Genomic DNA, 24,883 nt, shown 5'->3' on the forward strand with positions numbered 1-24,883 from the left:
ATCATTAAATTTATGTTATGAATAGCTGGGGTCCCAGTACTGAATCTTGCGGTATTCCACTGGTTACTGCCTGCTGGTCTGAAAAGGACTCATTTATTCCCACTCTCTGCTTCTTGTCTGCCAACGTGTTTTCTATCCACGTCAGTACATTACCCCCAGTACCATGAGTTTATTTTTGCTCATTAATCTCTTGTGTAAGACCTTGTCAAAGGTCTTTTGGATGTTGCATATCTGGACATTGACTGGTTCACCCTTGTGCCCTCCACTGGTCACATTCTCAAAAAATTCCAGAAGGATTTGTTAAGCATGATTCCTTTTTAGTGAATCCATGCTGATTTGGACTAATCTGTCACCGCTTTCCAAATGCTCAGTTATTAAATTCTTAATTGATTCCAGCATTTTCCCACCACTAACGTCAGGCTAATTGGTCTATAATTCCCCCTTTTCTCTTTTCAAATTAGGTAGGCTGCTGTACCGGATCCATTTCTCCAGTGTTCCAGGCAAATTTCATGTCTGGTCATTTTGGCGAACTGACATTGATAAATTGTGTTCAACTCCCACCTTTGCTTTTGAGCATGTGTTGCCTGGAGAAACAGCAGGTCACTGCAATCTAGCCTTTTTTAAATCAGATCTGGGATGTGGAGCATTCCGCCTGAATTAAGTTATAATTCTGCTTGTGAAGTAGAGGTCACACAGATCTGAATAATAGAACTATAGGCTGAGCCCTTGGTTGGACATCGCAAGGTGTTCATTTTTATCCATTATTGTTTCTTGTTGAAGGAGCTTATTTTCTATCATTCTTATGTTCGTGTGAGACTTGGTAACCATGACCCGTGCAAATTGATAAGTGTATGAAGAGAAAGGGAAGTTTAGGAAGAGTACTTGTCTTATTTAAAGTGCCCCCTTCTCCCTGCTTTAATTAAAGTGCTTGTTTAAAAAATCAGATTGCCTAAGTTGATGGGGTTGGATTCATTGTTGGGGAAGGGCTGCTCCATTGTGGAGTTACATAAGAACATAAGAAATAGGAGCAGGAGTAGGCCATCTAGCCCTTCGAGCCTGCCCCGCCATTCAATAAGATCATGGCTGATCTGTCGTGGCTCAGTTCCACATTCCCGCCCTCTCCCCATAACCCTTAATTCCCTCTCATCAAAAACCCATCAACCCTCTTCTTAAAAATATTTTGCTACCGTTTTAACTAAATTTCAGTCTAACCAGTGATTTGTGACCTGGGGGGGGGGGATGTTGTGGTTTGGTTTGTGTATCTTGCAACTGCAATATGTTTCCCATGTTTTTTCTCAACCACCCCCCCTCCCCCCAACCACCACCATTTCCCCACTAAACATTCATTCCTTGTCCTGCCCTTCAGAAACTTTGTCTGATGAGTTGCTAATGTCATGAGTAAAAATTGAAGAAGCAGCTAGAACATGGCCTCCAAATTAATATGCAAGAACCTGTGCCTACAGCTTGTGGCAAATCATTAAGCCTTACACAGCTGCTTCAGTGACCCCAGATGTTCGAAACTGCCCCAGTGCATTCCATGGGAACTGGAGGTAATCATACCATTTAAAGGTCATTAGCAGAATAACTTGAACATCTCCTACAGGCTGTGAAATGTACGTGCGCAGTTTGTTGCCCAGCTTCCCGTGGTTGGCTCTTGTTACACCTTCCCTTTTATTTAATGTAAGATTGGCCTACATGCAGTAATGGATGAACCGAGCTGCATTAAAGCAAATTACTGTGCTGAGTTGAATTGCCTAGTTTAGTTTTTGTCGTCATCATTGAGCTGGTTTTACTTTACTGAGACCAATACGTTGTGGAATAATTATTATACATTATTCTTAATTTGCTTCTAATTACTTCACAATACCTATAACTATTAGTAATTCGCGCTACTGTTATACAGCTTGAAATGTCCACTCCAGCGATAATTGAAGTTTGGAGGGACAGAATCAATACTTATATTGTGAAGTGGTTTTCACATGCTGTACAATGCAGAAAGAAAAGATCACACCATAGAGAAATTCTGCTGGCAACACGAAACGTGATTTTACTTGTGTAATGAATCAACTCAGTGAATACAGTTAAACCTAATGAAAGGAAATTTTTGAGTCTTTAAAATATTTGCCAGTGTTGAACTGAAGGAGGTGAAATTGGGTATGCTGAGCAATTTTCCCTTGTTGTATTGACTATCCACTTGATTCGTCAATCTCGAAAACATTTAGAGGTTGGATTGTGGGTTGGGGACAGTGAAAAGTATGCTCCCATATAAGATGACAGACGACAAAGCTTATGTCAACTATGTTCTTTGTTATCTTGTTGGCTAGCACTTAATAATATTCATAATCAGAAGATAGCTCGAAGTGAGGAAGACCATTGTACAAACTGGAAGAACTTCACTGCCCTGTCATTGAGCCAAATTAGCAAAACAGAGTGGCTAGGAACAGCTAGAGGAGTGGAGGAGAATGACTATCACTTTTGGCAGGATATGAATTGAGGCGGAGCTTATAATTTTGTAGAATAGGAAAAGTATTTGAAAAAGCAGACTTATCTAATCGCTCGCAATTGGACTAATTTTGTTTTTTCCAGAATGCAATTTGAATTATGTGATGTGAATTTTACAATCTAAGTAGCTGTGAAGTTGGAATTTTGTGCTTAAGAATGTATGATCAAATAATTTAAGCAGCATGATGTTCAGAGGAGGAGACTGTAAAAGAATTCAGCGCAAGAGAGTGTGGGATCAGAGCAGACAGAGGCCTGGCACTGGAATGACGCACCAAATGTGTGCCGGCTGTGCTGGAATTTGATTAATGTTGATGGTTTTGTCTCTGCTATCTCTACGTTTGCTGGTTACTCCGAAGAACTTTGAGACGTTAGTAATTTGTTTGCCTTTTAGTGTTTGAACCTGTTCTCTCTTGTCCTCCTGCCATGGCTTGGCATCAAATACATTAGATGAATTCAAGAATATTTTTGTACAGAATTATCACTCAGTTGCCTCCTTTAAAGACTCAAAAGCGTAAGCTTAAAAATGATCATAACTCAGCCCTTTGGCACCAGGGATCTATGTAATGACTCTTTTCTGAACCACTACCAAGCTTTGATTAGTTCCCTTATGTCCCATCCAGATTGGGCACAGTAATCATGATGCAGTGTCAGCAGAGCATACTATGATTTGAGTATTGAGTGTGATTTGCCCTCCAGGTATAATTTCATTGATCACTAAATGTTAACTCTTGTTGACTAACTTCATTCTCATCATCTTCTGCCGATTTTTAATGTCGTCATTGAGTCCAATGAGATTGTTTCTGCTTGTCAATGCATGGCAGAGTCCAGACTGAAGCTCGAAATTGGGAAAGAAATTGGTCATTTATATCATGCAGGGTGAGGGGAATTCTCTGCTTTTGTGCTGCTGGTTGTGTTGACTTGTCTGAAAATATCCTTTGCAAGGAGAGAGAACTGGGGGGGAACGTGGCTTGTATATGGGTTAGAGAGTTCAGACACTGCCCATTTCTAGACATTGGGTATATGTCTACCAGTTTCCAAAACCATCAGCAGGCCAATTCTGCATTGTACAAGTGAGCTGTCACCTAGCTCCAGTGTAGCTAATGTGCAATTCATGTTTGGTTTTAGATTCCAAAGTGTTCTGATTTAAGATGCATAATTTTCAAGTGGAAATGGAGGACCAGGTGATATTTTATCCTTGTATGAACTTGACCTGAAGTAAACAAAAGGTCGAATGAGATACAGAATGCTAAATACTTGGGAGGAAGTGACTAGGCTGTGTAATCAAATGCCTTGGTTTAGATAATTCATCTAACCCTTGACTGAAGTTTGTTTTCTAATTGAATTAGTATTGTATGGGATTTTAGAATTTGCCTTAAGTATGTGGATGGGTTGGAGATTCTTGCTATTTTTGGGTCTTGCTACAGTTCTCTGCAGTCACCAGAGTGGGTATTATTCTGCAATCACATTACTGCAGCTTTACTGCAGCAAGATTGTGATCTTTCCATATTCTCCCCTGACTAGAGGGTGCTGTTTCAATGTTCCCTGCCAATTTTGTTCATTTTAAAAATGCTGCAGAATGATTCCATGGGCATCAGCTTGATTTATGATTGCAAGCAGTCATTTTTTGGTTTGTGAGCTCGTATGGTGATTTGAGCATGGAGCTCCCCAGCTGAACCTGAGCCTTGCTACATGTGCATTTTGTAGCAAGAGTCACAAGGTAGTGATCAGAAGTTGATGCCCAGATTGAGCTTTTTCTTCCTTTATTCCTTTCTGCATCTCTTTTTTTTTCTTCTCTGCCTCTGTGCTCTTGCGTTCTCCGATTCTCTTGCTTTTCTCTTACCTTGCTTACGCAGAATGAGGCCAATTATGGAATTAATCATGCCAATTATTACTTTGATAACATAACTCCGAGAACATGAACTAAATTTAAGACCTTCCTGTTCTGTTACTTAGTTTCATAGCACCAACACTCATATCAGTGTTCCTTGCTGAAGTTCATTTAAAAGCATTGCATGTTTTTTGCAAGTCAAGTTCTCTGGCATTGTTTTTTCTGCTTCACCGTTTTTCTTTGAGAAAAATACAGCATATTTGGGTGAAATCTAATCTAGTAGTCCTGTGTCTTTGGTGTGAATTCTAAATGTATTGAGATTCCAAATGGGTGTGGTTGTAAGAGGCAGTTTTGCAAACAATGGAACTTGATTTATAATCAGACCAGAAGCATTTGGGTTTTTTTTCCAAATAGAATTGTTTTATGGCTGTTTGAGCTTTGTGTTTTTAAAAGTGGCACTGAGTCTTTGATATCCAGCTAAGTTTTAACTCTGGAATGGCTTTTCTTGGACTAAATGTTAAAACAAAATCTTACATTTCATTTCGCTGATGACTCGTGTGTTTTCAAGTGGCAGACAGCAAGAAGATCCAAATATTAGTTGCTGGTTGGCTGAATTAGCTGATTTTAGTTGGTGTGGAAGGATGCATCCAAGATTTGATCTTTTCTTGCCGGGGGAAAACCAGAAATGGTGGTTGCTCCTAATTGTTATCCAGTGAGCCTTGTTGCAGGTGGGTGTGGATATTAGATCCTTAGAATCCCTACAGGGCAGGAAGAGGCTATTTGACCTGTTGAGTCTGCACCAACTTTCCAAAAGATCATCCTTCCTATGCTTGCCATATCCCCGTAACCCTGCGCATTTATTGTGATAATCTCCCTAACCGACACACATCTTTGGACATACTGGACAAATAAAGGTTGGGATCAATCTTGGTATACGTGTGCCCAGTAATTTGATATTTCAAAAATATCCAGATGGCTTTTATTCACATGCAAGATATCAAAAACTACATGGCACCAGTAAGGCAACCGAAGATAGGAAAGTGACCTAACAATACAACTCTATCCCAAGAATCTGCAAACCCTGTTAAAATGCTTTACATTTCAAGTAGTTAGACTCCCTGATCCTCCAGGATTTGTGCTTTTGAGGTGGGTGAGAAGAGCAGATTTTGTCTGTTAATGAGTCTTGCCCAGTAAAGTGATGTAAAAATACAAAATGCTGAAAAGCTCAGCAGATCTGGCAGCATTGTTTCAAGTCCAAGATGACTTTTTTCTTGCAATGTTTTGGAAGTGACAGCAAGAAACAATTCAATTTCCATATAATAAAAACTTCACGTATTGTTATAACCCAGTTGCTTTGATGGTGGTCCCATCAGCAGAACTAGATTGGAGAATATTTGAGCCTGACAGTGCATTGATTGAAAGTAGACTTTGTCAATTCCAGCATTGCTCACTAATTTTAATTTGATATTACAGTTTCATACCTGATACTTCAGTGTTTATACTAGAGAATTTTTTTATTTTAAAAGCAATATCTCAACATTTATTTGGAATAAAAACTTCAGCCATTGGGGTAAGATTCAGTGTTGAGGGGAACAAAAGTTGAGATGAGTCTGCGCTTAGCCATTGTAAAAATCACAGTGGAAAAAATAAGTGGATTTGTCTTTTACTAGTTGCTGGTGGATTACACTACCCCACCACTGCAGCAAAGGCAAACCAACATCATGAACAGCAGCTTTAGGACTGTTCCTTCTCTGCCCCTATCATTGCGAACAATCATTTGGGGGAATTCACCTACATGGTGTTCCTGGTTAGATTCGAAATGTATACCACATCAAGGTCCATGTGCTGGAGCAATATAACTAGTTAATTGTTTCATTTTAGAAGAGTTTCATCCTCTAAGCTGAACTATCTTGCATTAAGTTAATCTTTCTCTACGCTCAAGCTATGACTGTAACACTACATTCTGTACTTGGTCTTTTCCTTCTCTACAAACAGTATGTTTTGTCTGTATAGTGTGCAAGAAACAATATTTTTCACAGCATCTTAAGTGACAAATCAAATCAGAAGTACAGTTTGATCAGGGAAGGCTTGTATCAAATCAAAAATGCTTTTTTCCCAATACAGTATCATAAGGCTGTGAATTTACATGCAAGATCATGTGTTCATGGTATTTACAACATGGTCAGGCTATCTGATAAATGCAAAGGGACATCTTGTTGGGACTGTTAACTTGTACAACTTAAACTTTAATGAAAGCATTGTTTAATTTTTGTGTAGGTGGTTTTGTTTTAAGACCTTGTACTTACAGCAGATTAACACAATTGAATGAGAAGCAACTAGTCAATATCTGAAGGCCTTGCACGTGGCTGATCATCTGCTGTTTGAAAGAGTTAAGCGACCAATTGATTGTTTTCTGTTCCTCACCCTGACAGACCATGTTATATCCTTGCTTAGTGTCCTGAGGAAATGACATTGAAGATGCTTACGTTACAGTCATGGACTGTGCCACATAGGCAACTTTCCATTTCCCATGTCATGTAGATATACAAAGTCTGCATTATTACATTGGTCCATATTTCCCCAATCTAAGATTCTTCTGCATTGTACCATTGGATCAGTTCCTAGACAGAGACTCTATGGGACAACCCATGAACAAAAACAAGCAGAGTGAACCTGTATTCTCTGAAATTTAAAAGAATGAGAAGTGATCACATGAAAATATATAAAATTCTTCAGCATGCTTGACAGGAGAGGTGCTGAGAGGCTGTCTTCTCTAACTGAACAGTCTAGAACTAGAACTGTATCTTGGACTTTGGTTTCTCCTACCTTGGGCAGTGTAAGAAATTTCTTGACTCAGGATTTTGGATCTTGAAATTCTTTTATCTCCCATCAGTTGTTGCTGTTCAGTTTAGCCTATTTAAGAAAGGATCAATATATTTGTTTACCAAGGGAATTAAGGGATCTGAGGATCGATAAGGAAAGTGGAATTGAAGCAGAAGGTAATCTGTTTTATTGAATGACAAAGTAGACTTGTGGAACTGCATTGGCTCCTGTTCATTTTTCTTAGATTCGTTGTCAACATTTTCATTGAAACAGAATCTTCAGAATGCTGCAGCTTGAGTTAGCTGAATACTCTTATTTTCTGTCCTTTCTGGATTTTGTATTTATCTCCAGTGTCTTGGGAGGCTTGTGAACTGATAACTTTCAGAGAACATGATACTAAGTTATTGTTTTCAAGGTAAGCTTAGAAAAAAAGGAAATGGTTATGCTGTTTAGTTAGGATACCAGTGACCAGACTTAGTGCACTATGTTAAGAATAAGCAAAGGGGATTTAAATTTAAAAAAAGCTTACAAAGGATATGGGCAGAAAAATATTGAATGCCCCAGCTGAACTGTGATTATAGGACACTGACACTTGTAATGCACTTTGTAATAAAACAAGTGCCTACATTTATTGCTGGGTCTGCACTTGCACCAATGATCTCCCAAAGCTTTAAATTTGGTCAAAAGTGCACAAGTCCATTCATAACCAATTCCATGTCGGTAACAAAAATTTCATGAAATGTGTGTTATCTAGATGGCAAAATTCTTCATTTTTCAAGGAGAGTAGCTGGTAGCAGAATAGACGAGTGGTATTTTTAAAACAAGGTCAGTAAAAAAAAAACTGCTGAAATCTTCAGACAAAGCTGGGCACCAATGAAATGACGCTGGTTACTGTATAAACAAGTACCCTTTTACGATCCCCTTTTACTTATCTAATAGGTTACAACAACCAAATTCAACTGCATTTTTCTTTAATATAATCCAGTGTTCTCAAGCATTGTACCCTTCAATATTCCTTCACTTTCAAACTATATCCACTACCAAAAGTGCCTGCTGGGAGTCCTTGAAACAGTGACTTGTTGGTTATTTCTCTCTAATTTGAGACTGACTATGTGGAAGTTATTGTACTCCATAAGGCAGTCCATTCAAGAATGCTGCTGCAGTCTCCAGAGGATTTATAAATGTTGCATGGTTTTCACTCCTGATGTTTGTTGAAGAGAACTGTGGTTTTATCTTTGATATCAACATAAGGCTGCAAAGGCACTTCATGAGCTCTAAAGAGGAGGTATGAGAAGCAAGTTTCAACTTTGTGGATTGTAGTTTTCAGTTAACTAAGGAATTTTATGTGCATTAGCAGAGATAATTCCAAGTTATTGTATTTAGTGCAATGTATTGGAAATCCTGCACATTTTACTACAATAGTGGGAGTCAAGTAATGGTACATGTCAAAATCTAACTATTGGGAAGATTGAAGGTATTAGGTTGAATTTTCCCAGAGTGGATCTTTTTTCTGAATGGCGGGACAATTTTTGGGTTGTGAATTGCTGAACTGCTGGTACAGTCTTCTGGGAGATGTCTGAATAAGACCATCTGTATACTGGGTAGTTTTCAACTTGGACCACTGAACTGCAGGAGGATGGTTGCTGATAATCAGCAGGAGATTCATTTGCCCATGTTTGGGCTGATGCCACAAGACTTTTTTGGGGACCTGAGTCAATGCTGAGGGCTTGCAGGGCCATTCCCTCCCAATAATGCTGCCTATGTGGTGAGACCAAACATACTGAGAAATGGTGATGGAGGAGTCAAGAACATTGGCGGTAAGGTGTAACTTGGTGACTTGTGGTGATGTAAGGCAAATGTCTCAATTTTGCACCAATCTCCAGGTTGACTGGTTAGGATGTACTTTGTTGTATCCATAGTCGTCTTTGATTTTGGGTTGTCTACCCGGTTTCCTACTTTTATTCCTGATTTAACTTTAACTAGGTTCTTTGGTTATAATGTGCTGTTGTAACAAAATATAGTTTGGAATAAGACTAATTCATCCTAAACTTTGAAGAAGCTATCTTGATAGTATTTGAGATTCCCAACATTTTGCTGTACTTTGATAGATCACATTCCGCTCAGAACCCAGTACAATATATCGCATGTATATTAAAATAAAACTAGTTAATTCAGCTGAGCTCCTGCATTGATTTCTTTGAAATTGTATATACGTTTTGTTTCAGGTGTTTTCCTTGACACTTTTCCCTTCCAGAATTGAAAGCAAACATGAAGTAACCATACTGGGTGGTTTGAACGAATTTGTAGTCAAGTTTTATGGACCACAAGGAAGTAAGTTGACCAATGTCTCCCATTTGTTCATTGCTGCTGTCCATGTAAGTTTAAATTTATTTATCAGTGTTGCAAATAGGCTCATGTTACCATTGCAGTGAAGTTACTGTGAAAATCCCTTTGCCCACACTCCAGCGCCTGTTCGGGTTACACTGAAGGAGAATTTAGCATGGCCAAAGCATCTAATGAGCACATCTTTGGGACTGTGGGAAGAAACCAAAGCACTGAGGAATTCCACACAGACAGTGACCCAAGCTGGGAGTAGAACCCAGGTCCCTGGCTGTGAGGCAGCAGTGCTAATCACTGTGCCTCCATGCTGCAATAGTGCTATCTACAGTTCAGTTAAACTTGAACAAGAATGTTTTGAGAAGTCCATGCCTCGCAATTATTGGGCTAAGGGATAAGACAGCATGTAACTCCCCAATTTGAGTGATTTTTAACGGCATTGTGCAATTCCACTGTGAGTTCAGTTACTTTACACCACATGCTTGAGGTGAGTTGAGACTTCTGATATTTCTTTTTAATCAAAATGTGTTGATTTTGGTACAAGTTTGTCAGCTTGCTGTCTCTTCTATTAGAAGTTGCATTTTCAGATCTTGGATGAAGGCATGACTTTTTCTGTTAGTTTGTCTTAGCACCATGAAGACCTCTGGCTGGGATGTAATTTAAGCAAAATTAAGCTCTCTCCAGTCACTTACCAAAGTGACCATTCTAACACATGAACCTCAACCTTCTCAGGTGTGGGTGTTACGGTCAAGTTGGACTTTTGTCAAATTAAAATCCACCCTGCACTGTCCCGTGTTATGTACTGGACATTAATCAGGGCCAAGAATCTTGACAATATCCTATTTTGTCCTTACACAAGGAACACTTGAGATCAATTGTATTGTTCCTACATGCTTTGGTTGAAGTCAGCTAACTAAGGGCGAGCAGGGGTTTGAAACAGTGGCTTATCCTGTCTTTGTGGCTTGATATCCTATGATTATTAACCTTCTTGGCCTGGGGATGGCTTATGTCCATTTTGAAGTGTGATGTATTTGCTTGATTTGTTGCTTCAGAGAGACTTCAACCTTTAATGGTGAAAGATTTATTTACCCAGCACAGTTGATAATTTTATCGATGAACTTTAAGTCCTTGTCTTAGAACAAGTCTTTGGCTGCCTTCTGTGTCAGTGGATAAATATTAATGCATGGTAAATTAATACACCATACAGACCAAGGAGGTCCCAGGCTTGACCTTGGTCACTAGTGAGTTAATAAGCATCAGCCAAGGCAACAATGAGGGAATCTCACTCAACCTTGAGGCCGCTAAATTCAATAAGAAGGGAGGCATAATCTGTTGCTAATTGCTGACCCTGTGACTGTACTGGATATGCACATGTACTGGGTGAGAGGATGAGGCTCAACTATGGTGCTGATCAGCAATAATGAATTCTTCTTTGAATGAAGTATCAGTGGTCTGCTGTGAGTGTGTGATGTAATGTGGATGGAATTGCTGATTTTAAGTAAGAGAATCTGTTGACGGAGGAAGTAGTTGGAATGATACCATCGAGAAATTCATATATTTATTGCTCTGTTTTTCATGTTACTTGCATAAAGCAAACAGTAAGATTGTTTTCTGATCTTGCAAGAAGTTTGCAGGACTGAAAATGATCCTATGCTGCTAACTATATTTTGCACATCAGGAAACTGGCTCATGCACCAGAAAGAGAAAGTAAAACAGTTTCTTTAAATTACATATATTAGGGTAATATTGAACCTACAGTACTTGATGTAATTCTTATGCAAGGCACCTTTCCTTTAGTTCTGGGGATAATTTCTTTTGCTTATTTTGCTAACCATTTATGGTTTTGTCTTGGACTTAGCCAACGACCAGGAAACAGACTTAGCTGCATAATGGATTTGTAAGTTTCTCAGGCAGTGTGAACCTGCTAGATGGATCACAAAGGACTGATGCTGTCCTTTGTTCATGCTATGTTTGGTGACCTCATCTGAGGTTGTATTCTAGATCCTAAAATTATACTCCAAATTAGAGCAAAATTGTCCAAAGTTTCCACTCCCCCCTCCCATCTTTATTTGTCCCCCTCTTAACATGCATGTCAGGAAATGATCTGAACTGGCTCAGCCATATCCCATGAAGTCAATATTCTTGCAGGTTTGGGCATCGAGTACCCTCATGGATTTCGTATTGTGAATGACTGACACCCATGAAAAAGTAAGGAGTTAATGCCCCCACAGTGAGAGAAAATTAATGAGAAAAGCAGAGACAATCTGTGAATGCTGGTTGAGCCCTTTTGTTGCACTCAAATATATACTGATGCACTTGCAAGCTTGAGAATACTTATCCTTTCAAAGCTTTGCCTGTTTTATTATGAATTTACAATTAATCGAATCCCTCCAGTGCAGAAGGAGGCCATTTGGCCCGTTGAGTCTGCACTGATAATTCCAGTAAGAAGTCTGACAACACCAGGTTTAAGTCCAACCAATTTATTTGATAGTAAACTCAAGCTTTTGAGATTTGCCTTTGTCAGGTGAATGGAGAGTACTGGCCTCAGAGCATATAACAGCAAAACTGTCTTGAGGCCAGTACTCTCCACTCACCTGACAGAGGCAAACCTCGAAAGCTTGTGAGTTTACGATCAAATAAATCAGTTGGACTTAAACCTGGTGTTGTCAGACTTTTTACTGTGCTTACCCCAGTCCAACGCCGGCATCTCCACATCATGACTGATAATTCCATCCAGGCCTTAACATCGTAACCCCAAGTATTGAATTTCCTTGATACAAGCGACAATTCAGCTTGGCCAATCAATCTAACCTGCACATTTTGGACTGTGGGAGGAAACTGGAACACACGGAAGAAACCCAAGCAGACACTGGGAGAATATGCAGACTCCACACAGTGACCTGAGGCTGGAATTGAACCTGGGCCCCTTATGATAAGGCAGCAGTGCTAACCACTGTGCCGACGTGCCATCCATTTAAACTCTTAATTAAATTAAACTTGATGATCATCAACACCTCTCTCTCTCTCTCTCTCTCTCTCTCTCTCTCTCTCTCTCTCTCTCTCTCTCTCTCTCTCTCTCTCTCCCCCCCCCCCCCCCCCATATGGTATTCCTTATACTTGGCATTGAACCTTATGATTTTTGGTTTTGTTTATTTTTATTTTGGATTTTAAAAAGATGGTAAAATCTGCTACGGTAAAAGGTAAAAATATCAATACAGCAATATCAGGAAAATAGAGTAAATAAGCTCTTTGTATTGTTAAATATTGGAAATTAGGTGCATGTTTAAGTGGGTTTAATTTAGTGTTTTTGAGCTAAGATAGAAGTCGTGTTGGATTCACGTTAAAGGTGTTTTGTACATAAGGGGGTTTTGGTTTTAGTTCTACTGTTTCTGTTGTGCTTGTTGTGTAAAATAAACATGTTTGGAGAAAAAAGAAATGTTGCTTAGCAGTGAAAGGGGTCTTTGGGAAATGTTTTGAGTTCAGTTTTTCAGAGGAGTCAGAGCTTTTCAGGGAGAGAGAGCACATCTCTCTGAGCTGCCAGAAAAAAAATCAATGCAATGGAGTAAGGGCAACGAAGCAAATGCCAGAAATGGAAAGAATGGCTGGTTAAAGAAGGGAGAGAAATGGAGAAGTTTCCAGGAAGCCTGAAATTAAAAGAACAGGAAACGAGCTAGAACAGGGTACTGACCAGTGAAGACAAACAGCTGAGTAGGAGTTGGTTAGGGAGAAGCCAGAAAGATATCTGGAATGAATCTAAGATTTGTGATATCTTGTACACTTTGAGATGTTACTTGAAATAATTGTGGAGCAGTTGATGGCTGGATCTCCAACTTTGTGTAAAAGCATTCACAATAAAGGAATCCAGAAAGGAAGACCTTGTTAAAACAGTGGAGATGAAGCTTTGTTTGAAAGATAGTTGGAAAACTATGGAGAGATGGATTGTTGATGAAAACAGCTGATGAAATGGCATTGTTTCGAATAAGATTTTGTCTCTTTCAGAAAATGGAGTTTGGAAACTTTAATGCGAGAATCATTTGTGGGGGGAATTTAAGGAGAAATCCATAGAAGAGTGGTTTTGAGTGACATCTGCCATTTGAAACAATATAAGTATAACATACAGTTTCAAAATGGGGTGTTATCCTTAAAATGTGAAAATAAGGGAGAGTGAAGGAGTATTGAACTCGAACCAAACTTTTCATTTTTAATTGTTTTCTTGTTTAAACTAATTGACATCCCAATGACTGTTCCTCCACGTTTTCCTAAAAAAGTACCATGTTAAGACCTCCTGAACCAGGTTAACACTAACTGGGATTGCAACAGCAATTTTAAAATGAGCAACTGAAACATTTGCTTGCACTTGTCTTCAAAAAGTTATGTTACCTACAAGAAGGTCCAAGATATGGTGATGTGGGTTAGATGCAGCAGAGACCTTGTTATGGGCAGTCACCTGCCATGTTTGATCCAAAATGCCTGAATTTGCAGCACACTTCCAGTGCTAAACCATAGTCTTGACGGAGGCAATTAATGTGATGAGCAGGATTGACTTCCAAACATTGCTGTTAAAATTGAATTATAATACAAAAAAAGTAAATCAAACTGCTGTGAAGTGCAAGGATTAGGGAAAGCAAATTCTCAAGCTGCATTGGATCCTTTTTGATTTACTGGATTTAAGTTTAACATCCATGGATTTAACATGGAACCCTTTCACAAAGAATTATCTAAAATCAAAAATTGAAATATTGCTCTTGGAAGTACACTAGTATAAATGAAATCCACTATTGAAAATTGCACATTTTTATTTGTATGTAGCTGTATATATTCATGTCTGAAAAAAAACTCCATAATTGATTTTGGTAATAGAAGGAATTATATTGCTTTAATTTAAATTTATTTCCTCCTTGCTGTTGCTGAGTACCTTTCATTTCAACATGTCTGTTACAACATTGGTTTTCTTCAATTATTATTTATGCCGCCAACACTGTTTCATCTGTATCACACTTTCGATTGTGCTCATTTGTTTCACTGCTGAAGCACACCTTGATTGACTAAATCTGCCATAGACATGAATGATTTGTAGTTTCATTAATGAATTATGAAGTATTCTTGGGGTCTGTTAGTTCTAAAAGATGGCTTCAATGTAGGTTTGTAACCATTTGAAAAATCAGTGCGTACACCTGCAACAACATTTAAATTTTCACTATTCTTCCAACATCATTGGAACACTTCTTTTTGAAAGGTCTTCTGATCTTTGGTTATAGTTATCAAAGACTAAAAAATGCTAATGGCCAACAACGTGGGAAAAGTACCATTGATCTCACTGTTTTCCTTATTGTCCTCCAAATGAATAAAGTTAACCAAATACTTGTATTCTGAGTATGTCACCCATCAAATATGGCTGATTGCACAGAGGAGCTGAGGGTCTCTGGGTAGTTTGGATCACATTCAAACAAAGAATCATTATTGTTGTGGACTTTGGAACAATCTGTGCCCCCAATTTGCCAACTTTGCAACAAGGTTTTTGTCAGTGGTTAACACTGAGCCAGTGTTGGGATTTAGCTCTGGCATTTAAGTGGTGTTGATGTATTTTTTCATTTTACATTTTATTAAATTGAAGAAGTAGTAAGGGAGAAGAGACATCAACCATTCTTTGCTGACTTTTATTGTTTTAAGACCTGATCCAGGCAGTTATTCTAATCCAGGGCTGCCTCTTTCCCCTCATCATTCCTCTCCGACTTGTTCTGGTCAGATTTTGGATATTGGTGTCCATGACCCAGCTCCTGAATTTGCACCAAATCCAACTTCCTTATTGAGGAGAATAGAATTGTGGAGACTTTTCCAAGGATGTGTGTTAAAGAAGCAACTTTTTGGTAGTGCAAATGCCAAGAACCAGTTCATTGATACTAGTCTCCTGGAATCAAATCTAAATAAATGTCAGTGTGACAAAGAGGGAAGAGTATGTGCATCGGTTCCTAGAATTAACCATCTCTAATGGTTAGACGTGAATAGTAAAAGACTAGATGGCTTTGCTTGCATATCTGTACTAATTGGTAATAATCAGAAGTTGCATTTGAATCATGGAACCCAATCTGAAAAATATTGAACCATAAACTGCGGTTAAATAGGCCATTTATATGCAGTGAAGACTTTTAATGTTGAATCTCACTAATGCAACAGTGAATATGTCTGTAACAGTATTTCACATTGAGCTGGAAAATTCCTGACTCCCTATGGGTTTACCAGAGTGTACAAAGAACAAAAACAGCCCAGGAAACAGGCCCTTCGGTCCAACGAGCCTGTGCTGCCATTTTACCATTACCAGTTCCCCCTCCACCCATGACCCTTATCTATGATTATGGCATTCCACATTGTGGGAAACTAATTTAGGGACAATTTATTACCTCCAGTCAGCCTAAAAGCACATCTTTGGGGTGTCGGAGGAAACCGGAGCACCTGGAGAAAACCCACGCAAGCACGGGGAGAACGCGCAAACTCCCACAGACACTGGCCCAACTCCATGTGTCTGCACAGCAAACAGTGATAGTCACTGAGCTGTCGTGTTGCCCAACATCTGGTCCAGTTTAAGCACACACTAACGACATGAAGCACCAGGCTACTCTCGAACATCCAAGAGCAGCCCTAGTACGACCCATCGCGTGTATGCCCCTCGTTGGACAACAAGGCGGACTGACTTAAAACCTGTGGATTAAAAGAGAAAAACATTAGTATCATTCCTCATCCTTATACATTACCAGGGACGTCCCAATGCTAATGAACCTTATTAAAAACAGTCTCCTATATCCTTCCATCTCCATCCCACTCATATGCCTGCCTAAGTAACTCTTAAACAAATCCAGCATGCCTGCCTCCACCACCTTGCTTGGCAGAGCATTCCATACCCCCACTACCCTCTGTGTGAAAAACCTCCCTCTAATATCCGTGTTATACCTCTTCCCCCCTCACCCTAAGCCCGTGGCCCCTCGTACTGTGCGCTCCTAACATAGGAAATAGCTTACCTCTGTTTACTCTATTTATACCCTTCATAATCTTATATACCTCTATTAGGTCCCCCCTCAGTCGACATCTTGCAAGGGAAAACAGCCCCAATTTGCTCGTAACCCAGTCCTTCCATACCAGGCAACATCCTGATAAAGCTCCTCTGCACTCTCTCTCCAAAGTCTCCACGTCCTTCTGGTAGTAAGGCGACCAGAACTGGACGCAGTACTTCAAGTGCGGCCTAACCAACGTCCTATACAACTGCAACATCAGACTCCAGCTCTTATACTCTATACCCCTTCCTATAAAGGCTAACATACCATAAGCTTTCTTCACAGCCTTCTCCACTTGTACTGCCACCTTCAAAGACTTGTGCACTTGCACCCCCAGGTCCTGCTGCGTTTCTATACTCGTTATAGGCTTACCCTTTATCATATAACTCCCCCCTACATTATTCCTGCCAAAATGCATCACCTCACATTTATCCGGTGGACCAGAAATGCACTAATTGAGTAGTTGGCCCCAGAGCAGTGCTCAGAGCACAATTGTGTTCTATACCTTGATGTTGTGAAGGAAAAGCCTGAAACGTTCCTATTCTGGACTACTTCAGTGATCCTGCTGGAAATGAGTGAGGATAGGATTTGATTTGGCTGCTGTGGTCTCTCCTCCCACCCCCTCAAAATGCACCTCCTGCTTGAATAGTAGTCACTTGGATGCAGTGCTACAGAGCATCCTTTTTTTTTTTGAACAATTTATAAATTTTCCAAATCGTGAGGTCTGAGCCGTGTAGCTAGGGAGAAACTCTTCTAGATGGCTGAAAGATTGAAAATTACTGGTTTTAAGTAATTGGCAAAATGAGCAATGGTGACATCAAGAAAAATCTTTTGTACAAAGCTCGTGGTTTAGATTTGAAAAGTACCACCCAAGAGTGAGGTAATCCAACTGAGGGCATTGGATAATTAAAATGAAAACTTGTAGGGGAGTTTGATTTGGTGAGCTGCTCTTGCACATACATATAGCGTGGACAGTTTGGCCTCTGTGCTCTAATTATTCTGTAATTCTATACTCTGAGAAGCAAGCACCGTCCAACAGGGGACAAGACCAATGGGAATTGAAAACAAATGGGTTGATTCTGGCTCCATGGATTCAAACAAGACTTTAAATTTGTTTTGTTTTTACTTTTTCACTTTTTCTTTCCCCTACATAGGTATGTGATAACTTAAGATCTGCACAGCATAAGATGTGAAAATTTTGACCCATAAGTATTACATCTCCAGCATTTTAATGTTGCATAATGTGTTTGGTAGCAGTTGGTAAAAATACCTTGAATATAAAATTGCTTGCGTCTGTTTTGTTCAACTTGTTCAGTGCTGTTGACAGCTTAAAAAAAAATGTAGTACTTGTTGTCCAGCTGTTGAGGGTTGGCTTTGATCTATCTCCCTATTTCACTCATGGGTTGTGGGGGGGTGAATTTGGGGAGAGGGGTGTGATTAGGAAGTCAGTGTCCAGGACTGTGCTTTCTGAAGTGATTGTTCAGATTTCTGTTATTAAGTTTTACTTTGTGCCAAGAAGCCACCTTGATGAGTTGGTTAGGAAAGCCAAGCATTATTTCCACTGATTAGAACAAGTTTCTACTTTTTAGAACTGAATGAGCTCTTGGTGACTACCACCTTAAGGAGGTCAGAATAGGGCTGACCCAAGGCACTGAAATTCGTTGTTTAAACTGATCTTTATTGAAGATGTTATGCATCCTATTCATCTTCCACACACATATGGAAGAAGCAGCCACTTAACTGTGAGCTCTGTTCCATTTCCAAAAGATTTATTTTTCCAAGAATTTAATACCCTTGTACCCCTCCTAATATTGTCTTCCTGGATAATGTCACTGTTTTTTGGGGAGTTAGGAGATTAGTTACCTGCGACAGAGTTCCCAGCCCTTGACTTGCTCTTGTAGCTGTAATATTTATATGCCTGAACCAGGTCAGTTTTTGGTCATTAACAGGACAAGATGTTAGTGGGGATTTCAGCAATGGTATTGCCATTGAATTTCGAGGGAAAGTTTGTTAGAGTTTCTCAACTATGGAGTCAGAGGTTTACAGCATGGAAACAGGCCCGTGGGCCAAACTTGTCCCTACTGCCTTTTTTTTTAAATCCCTAAGCCTGTCCCAATTGCCCACATTTGGCCCATATCTCTTTGTACTCTTATTACCTATATAACTGTCAAAATGCTTTTTAAAAGACAAAAGTGTACTCACCTCTACTACTACCTCTGGCAACTTGTTCCAGACACCACCCTCTGAAAAAAATTGCCCCTTTGGACTCTTTTGTATTTCTTCCTTCTCACCTTAAACCTATGCCCTACAGTTTTAGACTCCCCTACCTTTGGGAAAAGATATTGACTATTTAGCTGATCTATGCCCCTCATTATTTTGTAGACCTCTGTAAGATCATCCCTCAGCCTCCTATTCTCCAGAGGAAGAAGTCCCAGTCTATCCAGCTTCTTTTATAACTCAAACCATCAAGCCCTGGTAGCATCATAGTAAATGTCTTCACTCTGTCTAGTCTAATATCCTTGCTATAATAGGGTGACCAGAACTGTGCACAGTATTCCAAGTGTGGCCTTACCATTGTCTTGTACAACTTCAATAAGATGCCCAATCCTGTGTTCAATGTTCTGACCAATGAAACCAAGCATGCCGAATGCTTGCTTTACCACTCTGTCCACCTGTGTCTCCACTTTCAAGGAGGTATGAACCTGTATCCCTGGATCGCTTTGTTCTATAACTCTCCCCAGCGCCCCACCATTAACTGAAAAAGTCTTGCCCTGGTTCAGTCTACCAAAATGCATCACCTCTCATTTATTTAAATTAAACTCCCTCTGCCACTTGTTAGCCCACTAGCCCAATTAATCAAAACCCTGTTGCAATCTGAGGTAAACCTTCTTCACAGTCCACTATGCCACCAATCTTGGTGCCATCTGCAAACTTACTAACCTCCCAAATTCTTATCCAAATCATTAATATAAATGATAAATAACAGTGGACCCAACACTAAGTGATCGCAGGCCTCCGGTTTGAAAAACAACCCTCTACAACCACCCTCTGGCTTCTGTCATCACACCAATTTTGTACCCATTTAGCCACCTCATCCTGGATCCCCTGAGATTTAATTTTATGCAACAAACTACCATGCGGTACCTTATCAAAGGCCTTGCTGAAGTCCATGTCGACAGCAATAACTGCACTGCCCTCATCTACCTTTTTGGTTAGCCCTTTAAAAAACTCAGTCAAATTTGTGAGACGTGATTGGTGATGATTGTGTGACACAAATATTAATTGTCACTTGTGAGCCCAAGCCTGGATATTGTCTGGGTCTTTCTGCATTTGGATGTGGACTGCTTCAGTATTTGAGTTGCCGCAAAGGATATTGGATGCTTTGTTATCGTCGTCCAAATTCCTCCTCTATGATCGTGGGAAGGTTATTGATGAGACAGTTGAAGATGGTTCGGCCCAGAAGGTTACTTTGAGGAACTTGTGCAGCGATAGCTTGTGGCTGGGGTCATTGGCTGCCAATAGTTGCAGCCGTATTCTTTTGTACTAGGTATGACACTAACCAGTGGGAGTTTCCCCATAATTTCCATTGAATTTAGTTTTGTTAGGGCTCCATCATGCCACATCATATCAAGTGCTGCCCTGATGGTGAGAGAAGTTATGCTCAAGTTGCTTCTCGAGGTCAGTTCTCTTGTCTACATGTGGATCAAGGGCATGATGAAGTCAAGAGCCAAGTGCCACTTGCAAAGCCCAAATTGAGAATCAGTGATCAGGAGGTTATTGTGCAAGTGTCACTTGATAGCACTGCTTGATGGCGCCTTCTGTCATTCTGCTGATGACCAAGAGTATACTGACAGGTGGGAATTGGATTTGATTTATTACCCTCGGGGCCTTAGCTAATTCTGCAGTAAAAGTTTGTCCATTGCTATCTGGATGTTGTCAGGGCTCACGAGTTTGTAGTTATGTATTCAGTCATTTCTTGATATCGTATTGAAGACTGGCATTTGTGATGCTGGGGACCTCAGGAGAAAGCTGAAGTGCATCATCCACTTTGCTCTTATGGTTGTAAATGCTTCAGCTTTTTCTTTTGCACTGACATAATGGGGGACCTGTCATTGACATTGCAGATATATTGTTGGAGCCGCCTTTGATTAGTTGCTTTATTTTCCACCATCTGTGATTGACTGTGTCAGCAGATTGATGGTAGGATTGCTGTCTATCATGTGCCTTCTATTTTTGCATGCATCTGTTGTGGCACCGGAAGGGTGGCACCTCTCATGTATACCTGGTGCTGCCTCTGGGCTGTTCTCCTGTCCCCCTCCATTAAAGCACAGTTGACCCCCTGGCTTGATAGCAGTGCTGGCGTGAGGATATGTCAGACAGTGAGTTACAAATTGTGGCCCAATACTGTTTTGCCTCAGTTGATGGCCCACAATGCATAATAGACACCAGTTATGAATTGTTGGATGTATTCTCAATCTATCCCACTTAGCATCGTGGTGGTGGTATCCTCTCTGTGAAGATGGGACTTGGTCTCTACAGGACTGAGATGATTGTTTCTATTGACATGGACAGGTGCATCTGTGACCAGCAGATTGGTAAATAAGTCAAGTAGTTTATTTCCCTTGGTCCCCTCAGCACTTGCCACAGACCCAGTCGAGCTGATATGTCCTTGGGAATTTGATCAATTGCAATGCTACCGAGCATTAAGGTTCACCCAGCCAGACTACAATTGTGCAATTGCAACCCTGTGTGCTTTTTCAAAGGTATGTTCAACATGGACTACTAATTGATCGGTTGAGGGTAGCAGGAGGTTTCTTTGTCAATGTTTTACCTGATTGCATGAAGCTTCATGGAGCCCAGACTTGATGTTGAGGACTCCCAATTGTATATCAGCGTTGCCTTCTCTGGTGTGGTGATGTTGAGTTTGGGTCGTTGGCTGTAAGGAATGATTTGGTGAGTATGACTGTCAGGCTGTTGTTTGACTAGTCTGTGGCACAACTCTCCCACTTTCGGTACCAGCCCCTAGATGTGAGTGAGGAGGACTTTGCAAGGCCTGACGGGCAGGGTGAGCCATTGTTTGCTGGTGCAGCCAGTGCCAGGTGGTCCATCCAGTTTTACTCTTCTGTAACTAGTTTGTAGGACTGAGTGGCTTGCTTTTTAGACCATTTCGGAGAGCAGTTGTGTGTTAACCACGTGCTGTTGGCTTGGAGACCCAAGTAAGTCAATTAAGTACAGTAGGTCCAGTAAGGAAAATAGGTTTTCTTCCCAAAAGGGCAATATGAACCAGATGTTGTTTAATCACAGGGCAACAGAGCAATTCCCACTTGCACTGTGTTACACAGCTGCAACTTCAGCAGAAACTGCTGTGGAGCAATCTGGACTAGGAGTCTGTCATTTTTACCTTTCCATCCCTAGATAGCATGACCAAATAGAGCAATCTACTGCTACCTGGCAGCAATGCTCCTTCCTAGTTTTTATGCTTCAGCTATTTGCTGGAGTGTGATGGAATACTTCCCACTTGCCCGGATGGGTGCACCCATAGTTGACAGCCAGTAGAGTGACTGTGTGTCCAAACCATCCCAGAGTAAGGTTTCTACACCTTTGAATGAGAGAGAATTTTTGAGAAACAAGGCTCAGTGTGCAAATATTACTTTATTTAAAGATTAAAAAGATGCTGGAAGCGCAAAAGAGGTCAATGAGCATCAGGAAGAAGATCTGGGTTACTGTTTTGGAGTCATTGGTAAAGTTAACTCAGCTTTCCTTCTCATAGATTGAGTAGTTTCATGACTCCAAATTGCAGATTTGTTAATTGAAATCAAATTCCATTGCATGAAAATAAATGTTGTTCTTGTGTGTATTTGAGGAATTATTTTATAGTCTTATTTATCTAACTATTTGTCTGAATGTCACTCAGTTTTTTTTTATTTTTTAGCTCCCTATGAAGGTGGTGTATGGAAAGTTAGAGTGGACCTCCCAGACAAATATCCATTCAAATCTCCTTCTATAGGTAAGTATTTGCATAACTATGAATTTGTGTTGAAATGGCTGGTCTTCACCAGTGATACAATGGTATAAGAGGAATATAAGGATTCCCATGGTGGCATAATTGTTTTATTTGTTCGTGGGACATGAGCGTCGCTGGCTAGCCAAGATTTATTGTCCATCCCTAGTTGCCCTTGAAGTTGGCGATGAGCTACCGGCTTGAAACATTGCAGTTCATATGCTGTGGGTTGACCCACAAGGCCATCAGGGAGGATATCCCAGGATTTTGACCCTATGTTTGCGAAGGAATTGAGTTTTGAATTGAGTTCTGAATTTACTGTAATGTTTTGACATCTACCAAATGGCAAGTTTTAAAGTACTAGCTGTTGACAGAGGCACAAGGGGGTGCGATTCTTCCAAAAAAAATTCTTGTCGGATTCACATAAAACTGGAGTAAATAACACTTTTTCAGTGGAAGCTCAGGGCAGGACGTCCAGCATGGATTGCGCCAATCCAGCACCACCTAAATCTCCTAGCCTGCTGCGGTAAAAATTCAGCACAGCGGGATTGAGAATCACCCTCAACTATATTTTTCTCCTGTATAGTTCTCCATTTTCTTTGCCCACCCACTAACAATACAGCAATTGTGCATTATAGGTCAATTCCTGAATGATATTTTGGTGTCATGCTGTTTTTCTTGGGTTTCTCAGTTAGCTGCTACTTGTTGCTCATGCTTCCAGTGAGCCTGCTGTGAAGCAGCACATTGTTAGCGTGGTGCAATGTTCTGTCCTGGGCAGCTCAACAATTTGTTTCAGCCCTGCTTTGATGTTTGAAGTAAGGAACTATACTGTTCTGTGCCTCACGTGCAGCACAGCAGCAGCTATGACTCTGTGATACACAGCCCAGTATAAATGAGAAACATCTACACACAGGTAGGTTTGCACTCATTGACAAAACGCACAGCAAATGTAACAGCGAATCGCAAAAACCCAGTCTGCAGGTGCAGCAGGTGATCAAGAAGGCAAATGGAATGTTGGCCTTCATAGCGACGGGGATAGAATATAAAAGCAGGGAGGTCTTGCTGCAACTGTACAGGGCACTGGTGAGGCCGCAGCTGGAGTACTGTGTGCAGTTTTGGTCACTGCACTTGCAGAAGGATATATTGGCCTTGGAAGGAGTGCAGAAAAGGTTCACTAGGCTGATACCAGAGATGAGGGGGTTAGCCTCTGAAGAGAGACTGAATAGACTGGGTCTGTACTCGGAGTTTAGAAGGCTGAGGGAGGATCTTATAGAGACATATAAGATAATGAAGGGGATAGATAGGGTAGAGGTAGAGAGATCCTTCCCACTTAGAAAGGATAGCAGGACTAGAGGGCACAGCCTCAAGATAAGGGGAGGGGGGCTGCAGTTTAGATCGGTGCTGAGGAGGAACTTCTTCACTCAAAGGGTGGTGAATCTCTGGAATTCTCTGCCTGTTGAAGTGGTGGAGGCTACCTTGCTGAATATATTTAAGTCACAGGTAGATAGGTTTCTGATACATAGGGAAATTAAGGGTTATGGGGAGAAAGCGGGAAAGTGGAACTGATCCACTTCAGATCAGCCATGATCATATTGAATGGCAGGGCAGGCTCAAAGGGCTATATGGCCTACTCCTGCTCCTATTTCTTATGTTCTTATGACAAGCTTTTTCAAATAAATCCTAATGTGACCATTTTAGCAGTTGACACTTGGTTTAAAATTTACATATCATGCCCCACATCCCTCCCAGACTAGTAATCCATCAACGGTCTTTTTAAAGTTTCAGATAAGTTTTCAGATATTAATGATGGGCTAATTGACCTCACTGTATGCTGTACGATCCCATTATTCTCCTTGTTTATTGCAGTGCTGCCTTTCAAAGCAAGGTTAATCTATGTTCAGAACGTGTCATGTCATGTGAGAGTGGGCTGTAAGGTGTCTTGTTATATTGTATTTATCCTTTGGTAGTTTGAAATGAGAAAGATGCAAGTGAAATTATAACTCACGGCCCATTTGCAAAGTTAAAATGTGCATAATTATAACCTAAAATGTAAAGGGTTCTGGAGAAAAGAACAATGGGAGGAAGTTCCTTTGCCTTTAAAGGGAAATTAGCCATTTTCTAAAAGAGAAATCTTATGCAGTTGCGTACTTAAGGAAAAACTATGTATTCTGTTTAAACCGTTCTTCAATTAATGACACCCTGAAGTAATTGAACTAGACCAAGGTCGTAGGTTTAACTTTCACTAGTTATGGAAGTGCTACAGTCTGGATTGTTCCCCGATAAGATACAGGAGATTGGTCAGTTTCTCTGCTCATGATCATACTCTTATCTGATGGTGTGCCGCTG

At 40.4% G+C, this 24,883-nt stretch overlaps 1 protein-coding gene across 1 annotated transcript in view; it reads left to right on the forward strand.

Moving 5' to 3' along the window:
- ube2h (ubiquitin-conjugating enzyme E2H (UBC8 homolog, yeast)) overlaps window positions 1-24,883 on the forward strand; it is a 124,291-nt gene that overhangs the window by 64,030 nt on the left and 35,378 nt on the right. The window contains exons 2-3 of the mRNA XM_080207632.1: window positions 9,408-9,484; window positions 22,469-22,543. Of these exons, the coding sequence (XP_080063758.1) occupies window positions 9,408-9,484; window positions 22,469-22,543 (152 nt within the window). The remainder of the gene's footprint in view (window positions 1-9,407; window positions 9,485-22,468; window positions 22,544-24,883) is intronic.

This window comes from Carcharhinus amblyrhynchos, chromosome 19, assembly GCF_965287045.1.
Source record: "Carcharhinus amblyrhynchos chromosome 19, sCarAmb.v2.hapA, whole genome shotgun sequence".
Taxonomy (NCBI): domain Eukaryota; kingdom Metazoa; phylum Chordata; class Chondrichthyes; order Carcharhiniformes; family Carcharhinidae; genus Carcharhinus; species Carcharhinus amblyrhynchos.